We start from the raw sequence: 7,100 nt of genomic DNA on the forward strand, positions 1-7,100 counted from the left end.
TTAACATGAAATTTAAAGGGCCTCAGGCAATTATATAAACCATTTTCTCTTTTGAGACTCAGTGAAAGAAGAGTCACAAGGATATTTATTTAACTCATGGCATAGAATCATGTCTACCTTTAAGTGTTCTTTACATATTCTCATAATGAGGACAGAGGGAAAGAAACTGAACTCATAAAATATAATGTATATATATTAATTTTTCTGCATTTACTTTGAGGAGAAAACAGAAGAGAACAAGGAGGCTCTGCCAATGTAGACATGATTTCAGAGACATTAGGTGTGGATAGACCCAGGAGGGCTTTATTATGAGCTGCTGGGTCCCTGGTGGCTTGGGCTTGTGGCTAGGAAATCTATCAGTCCATGTTCAGACCTCCTGCTCCCTAACACTCACTGGGGAACATTACAATTGGCAGCCAGCTGCTTTCTCCTACAATTTGTCCTCAATAAATTTATGCTGTGTCTCAGAATAGCACAGACCTTGCTGCAAATTTTGTTGGAGATGAACACACCGACATGATCTCAAACAAATTTACAGAATAGGGAGCATGCCTGTTTTGCAGGGACTGAAGAAAGCAGGAAAGACTATCCCACAGATGTCTACAGATTGGCAGATGGCCCCAGCAGCAATAGATCAGAGTTCATGACGTTGAAGAGAGCTGTTACAGAGGGTGAAGATGGAAGAAAGAGGCATTGCACATCACAAGATGCAAGTAAATGAGACCAGAATCTTAGGAGGAGGAAGAGGGAGGAGGTAAACAATGAGTGATGGTGCTATGAAGACTGGCCATGGTCTTCAGGTGTCTGGTAAGAGCAGAACTGGCTCCCAACAACAAAGGGTGAGGAAGTCTCATTATCCCCAAGTTCACCCCATAATGTTTCGCTTCCAGCTTTTCCAGTGATAGCCACTTCATCCCTCCTGCCCTGTACTAACTTAAGTCCTCTCCCACCTGCCTTCCCACCATCTGTACCTGTCAGGTAATGCTCCCATGTCAGCTCCCTACTCTTGAATATGTCAGACAATGTGATTGTTACTAAATGATTTCTATTCTGATTCTGAGTAAGTCTAGGATGAAAAAGTTAATGAAAGTATCCATGATCTAGGAATCTGTAGAATTAAGCATTGGGGAGCAAAGCTTTGGAAATCAAGGACTTAGTTGATTAGTCTATTCTAAATATATATCAGCTGATACAGACTTTCTTCATAGAATGGCCCTTGTTGATTGGGTTACATCATTTTAGGGTTAGCCATGTAAACCACAATTCTTCCTGCATTACTGGCATAGTTGGTGACAATAAGTATGTGATTAGAGACCTTGAGCTTGCTGACATAAGGCACCAGAGGTGGAGGTGTCTAGGAAAGAATGAAATAACTGAATCCTATTTTTTTTTTTTACAATATAACAATTTGTTTGTTTTATCTTGAGAATGTCTTGATTCAAGATATTGAATTTTTTAAAAAAACAATGGTTTTGATCCAAGAATTACTTTATGTAAGGACAAAGACCCCATGGTTTCAGACAGTCATTAGTAAATTGAGAGGTAACTAAGTGTTCCTCAATTAATCTACATCCTTGTCTTGACTCATTTGTGGTATTCCAAGGTTTGCTCTTTGTCTTGCATTTCTACTTCTTTATTTGACCACTTTTAAGGAACCTGTCTTTCACCGCTTTATTTCCTATACATTTCCTATGTCTGAGCTCCCAAAGTGATACAATCATTCATATGGTCTATATTACATTACATACATTACATGACATACATTAAGAATGAATGAAGCTATGGGTCAGATCTCATGCTAATGGAAGTTCTGAACTATTAGACCCAGGAAACTGGTATCTATTCTTCCAAGTTACCCATTTTCCTATCTTCTGTAGTCAGCAAGAATGAGTCCTCTTGCCTCCTACGGATTCCTCACTTCTAGGCATTCAGTGATGTGTATTAGAGAATGGCAGTTATTTTAAGCACACAACTAATTTCCAGGATTTCAGTTGTTAATAATATAGACAAAACATAATGCAGTCTTATTAGAAATGTAAAACTTGCATGGAACTTTGACTCAGAACTCACCAAAGTACATTGAATTAGATCATCTTTTCCAAAGCTCTTCCTTCAGATTCTTTTGAAAGGACATGCACTCTTACATAGACCCAGAAAATATAGATAGATATAAATATCTATATACATTTCACACTAGGATTTCAGCTGTTCCTCTCTGTTCTTTAATAGGGAGCTTTAATATGAATGTACCGGTAAGAGATTTTCTGGTTCACACTGACAGTTACAGACCTAGAGACAACAGAAAATAATAGTACTGTTGAGTAGCAGGGACACGGGATAGGGAGAGATTCATCAAACTCTGATTGAAATGCCCTTTATACGCAAATTAAACAGGTATAATTCTTTTGTCCACAGGCCCAGAAGGAAATAACAAACAGATCGGCAGTCAATTCCCTTATGCAGATGATCTGAGGGATCTAATGCAGTTGGCTTGCCTTCTACATAACTTCTTATTGTGCTACACTACTCGTGGATGTCCTTCCTGAACGCAGTAATGTGTATCTATGGATCTATCTTTCCCCTTCAATAATGTAAATGAGATGGATGGTATGATCTTAAGGTTCTGCCAAAATCAGAGATATTTGCTATGATGACAGGATAAAAACAGGAGGAGAAGAGAAGAGTGCCACTGACTGAGAACCTTCTTTCATTTTCATCTGGAGGCCGGAGGACATTATGTCCGCTTCCAACATCACCGTCTTCAGGCCTTCTGTGTTGACGCTGATAGGGATCCCAAGCCTAGAGACTGTGCAGTGCTGGATTGGGATTCCATTCTGTGTCATGTATCTCATTGGTATGATTGGAAACTCCTTGCTTCTGATCATCATCAGGTCAGAGCACAGCCTCCATGAGCCCATGTACATTTTCGTAGGCATGCTGGGAGTCACAGATATTGTACTTGGCACGAGCATTGTGCCCAAGATGCTTGGAATTTTCTGGTTTTATGTGCCAGAGATTTATTTTGATTCTTGCTTGCTTCAAATGGGGCTCATCCACACATTTCAAGGCATAGAGTCAGGCATCCTTCTGGCCATGGCTCTGGACCGTTATGTGGCCATCTGTTATCCACTAAGACATGCTGCCATCTTCACCCACCGCCTAGTCACCCAAATAGGGGCTGTGGTAACACTCAGGGCTGCCCTTCTCGTAGCCCCATCTTTAGTACTGATAAAATGCCGGTTTCAGTTTTACCATACAACCATCATCTCCCACTGCTACTGTGAACATATGGCCATTGTGAAACTGGCTGCATCAAATGTGTGGGCCAACAAAATCTATGGTTTGTTTGTGGCATTTATAGTTGCAGGGTTCGACCTCACATTCATCACTTTGTCTTATGCACAGATCTTTTTTACAGTTTTTCGTTTGCCCCAGAAGGAGGCTCGGTTGAAAGCATTCAATACGTGCATCGCTCACATCTGTGTCTTTCTCCAGTTCTACCTCCTTGCCTTCTTCTCCTTCTTCACACATAGGTTTGGTGCTCATGTTCCCCCTTATATCCACATCCTCTTTTCTAGCCTCTACTTGCTGGTTCCCCCGTTTCTCAATCCACTTGTCTATGGTGCCAAGACCAAGCAGATCCGCATTCATGTGGTAAAGATGTTGTACTCATAAAATGCACTGTGATTAACATCTTCAGCCTTCCCCATTATGCAATAGTAACAATCTCTCAAAATTAAATATAATAGTTAAAAGGCCACATTATCTGCAATGCTTCAGTTTTATATATTTGTTTTGTTAAATTTGTTGGCATTTTATGGTTTTCACCTCATCATACCCCATGACAAATATCAGTCAGTGTGCTTTTGGATGCTACTGGGTAATGAGAACAAGGAACATAAGAACAAATTAGTGAACATACATTGTTTTCATTATTTATTTATTTATTCATTCATTCATTCATTCATTCATAAAGCTTACTTATTCCTTTGAGAGACAGAAAGAGAGAGATAGAGAGAGTGGAAGACGGTCACAGAGACAGAGGGAGAGAGAGAGTCCCAAGTAGGCTCTTTGCTATCAGTGAAGAGCCCGATGTGGGGCTCAAACTCACAAACCATTGGACTGTTACCTGAGCAGAAACCAAGAGTAGGGCGCTCAATTGACTGAGCCCCTCAGGCACCCTTCTGTTTTATTTTTTATTCCGTGGTTGAGCGTCCTCCTCTAAGAATTATTTTCCAGAGATTCACATATATGCATCAATCACTGAATTTAAATGCATCCAAAACCATTTTTCTATAGTGTCCAGGTACTCAATGAAAACAAGTTGTTGACCTGTCTTGAAACTTCTTAGTCAACTAAAAAATGTTTTTTGAGAAACTGTTGAAACCATGCTGTGTCAAAACAAACAAACAAACAAACAAACATATAAATAATAAAAACCAAACACTTATGGATGCAATGAGATAATAATACAAAAATTTCAGTACATCTCCAGAGTCATTCAGGAATTTACAGGTAAAAAAATCATGAGAAGTGAAGTGTTCCATTTTACACATCAAGACATTTCTTTTTTTCTTATTTAATTAAATGTTATTTATTTATTTTTAGAGAGAGAAAGCGAGGTGGAGAGAGAGGGAGAGAGAGTATCTTAAGTTGGTGCCACACTGATGGTACTGAAGTAGGGTTCGATTCCAAGAACCCATGAGATCACAACCTGAGCTGACAAGGGTCAGACTCAACCAACTGAGCCACTGAGGAACCCCCACATCAGTACAGCTCTGTTACTTATTTATTGATTCAGCAATTTAAAATCAAACTACAGGGGCTCTTTTGTGGCTCAATCGGTTAATCTTCTGACCCTTCATTTCAGCTCAGGTCATGATCTCACAGTTCATGACTTTGAACCCTGCATCAGGTTCTGTGCTGACAATGCAGAGCCTGCTTGGATTCTCTCTCCCTTTCTCTCACTCTCAAAATAAATACATAGACAACTAAAAAACAAATCTTAGAGTAAAATAAAATCACAAAATTGTAATTATTACACTAGACAATATTGACAGACTGGGAATTTGACACATTGCTTAACATATCCTTATATTTCTGGAAGAGAAACAGAGAGAAAGAAAGAGAAGGGCAAGTGAGAGAGAAGTTGTGGTGGTTTTCAGGGACACTGTCCATTAGAGAGAATGAAATACCCAAGTCCAACAGAAAGTAGTAAGCAGGAGAGTGAAAATTGTGCTTCTCGGGGTTTAATTAGGAAATCTGATTCTTAAGGAATCATGAATGATTGACCAAGTAGGGACACACCACGTCAGGTAGATGAAAATGAGACTTATAGTACAAACGATGGGCATGTAAATGCACAGAGATTGTTTGTTTGTTTTAATGTAAGATACAATTTGCAGAGACAAAGGTAATGTGAATATCAAGAATGGCCCCACAGGGCAAAATAGGTGAAAGGCGAGCAGGAGATACAGCTTCCAGTTATGGAAAGAACAAGTTATGCAGATAAAAGGTCCAGCATCGGGAGTATAGTCGGGGGTACAGTAATAGGCTCGTATGGTGACAGATGGTAGATACACTTGTGAGAATAGCATTAGGTATAGACGTGCTAAATCACCATGTTGTACACCCGTAACTAATGTCACATTTTGTGTCAGTTATACTTGAAAAGCACAAAAAAGGAATAGCCATAGACACTCTGCAAAGATGTTGAACTTTATTATGAAAGCTATGTGTTATTATAAATTTTTCTCTGTAAAAAGGGCACAAGTTTTTTGTGTGCTTGTGGCAGCATACTTCTCAGTGAATATAAGACAACACACTTTTGGGGCGCCTGGGTGGCTCAGTCGGTTGAGCGTCCAACTTCAGCTCAGGTCACCATCTTGCGATCTCGTGGTCCGTGAGTTCCAGCCCCATGTCGGGCTCTGGGCTGATGGCTCAGAGCCTGGAGCCTGCTTCCGATTCTGTGTCTGCCTCTCTCTCTGCTCCTCCCCCGTTCATGCTCTGTCTCTCTCTCTGTCTCAAAAATAAATAAAACGTTAAAAAAAATTTTTTTTTAAAATTAAAAAAAAAGACAACACACTTTTTAATCAGTAAAGGCTACTAAATTAGTGAAGAGATGGAGTTTTTATCTAAGATTAAAGACTTGAGCACTTAAGGATAGCAGACTATTCCTGAAAATTTCAGCTCATAGATCATTTAATGAATGGTCACGGAAAACATGCACATGTGTGCAAATGCCCATAATTTGATTTATGACATTAAAATCAATGCATCTATAAAATATACTAGATTGCATGTCACATAAATGAGGAAAACTCTGACTTGTTTCATAGAATCAGCCTCATCACATATCAATGACTGCTGAGGATGGTTACTTATAAATCTAAAGGCCATCTTGGGGAATGTTTTGAAAATATTTTCAATATCAATATCTGTTGCCTATGATTAGAACGGGTTGCCAGTAGGAATTGTTGTTCTTACGTAACATAATTTATTTAGGAACAAAGCTGAAATAACATCAGAAGTAATTTCCTCGTGCTTTAGCCAGGGTTCAACAACCTTTATGGAAAGGGACAAATACATAGCTCAGGCTTTGTGGACAAAGAGACAGTTGAAGATTATTAAGTAGGTATTTAGGTAGCAAGATAGAAAATACATTTCCACAAAAATTTTGATGACATTCAAAATCTAATATTAGCAATAGTCATAGTTATATAGTTTTTCTTTTGCTAAGTTCTACTAAGTAGAAAAGTGGAATTCATTTTTTCTGGGGGATAATATTCTGCTGAAACTTACATTTCCCTATCACCACACTGACTGAAAGAATTCTGTAAAAACTGTTCTTAGCTACTGGACTATACAAAAACAGGCAGCAGGCAGCTTGTGGTGGTCCACTAGAATTCCAAGCTTATCTGGAGAAGTTCGAAATATATCTAACAATGACTAGTCCTGACAGTTATCCTAAAAATACGGGAATATGAAAACGACAGGAAGATAGAATGTGAAACTGGAACCTAGTTGCACCATCCTCAAGTGTCAGTATTCAATACAAAATCAGGCCTAGAGTCCAGATTAGCCATTATTATGGCCTCCAA

At 39.0% G+C, this 7,100-nt stretch overlaps 1 protein-coding gene across 1 annotated transcript; it reads left to right on the forward strand.

Moving 5' to 3' along the window:
- The first annotated feature begins 2,736 nt into the window (after nt 1-2,736).
- On the forward strand, nt 2,737-3,697 carry LOC125917764 (olfactory receptor 52A1). The gene has a single exon (XM_049623870.1). It carries the CDS (start codon nt 2,737-2,739, stop codon nt 3,673-3,675), a length of 939 nt encoding a protein of 312 aa, XP_049479827.1. The 3' UTR covers nt 3,676-3,697.
- Nucleotides 3,698-7,100: the final 3,403 nt, after the last annotated feature.

Source organism: Panthera uncia, unplaced genomic scaffold, assembly GCF_023721935.1.
Source record: "Panthera uncia isolate 11264 unplaced genomic scaffold, Puncia_PCG_1.0 HiC_scaffold_2378, whole genome shotgun sequence".
Lineage (NCBI taxonomy): Eukaryota > Metazoa > Chordata > Mammalia > Carnivora > Felidae > Panthera > Panthera uncia.

What these genes read in the sequence shown, in the direction of transcription:
- LOC125917764 (XM_049623870.1), top strand. Translation starts at nt 2,737, where the DNA reads ATGTCCGCTTCCAACATCACCGTCTTCAGGCCTTCTGTGTTGACGCTG.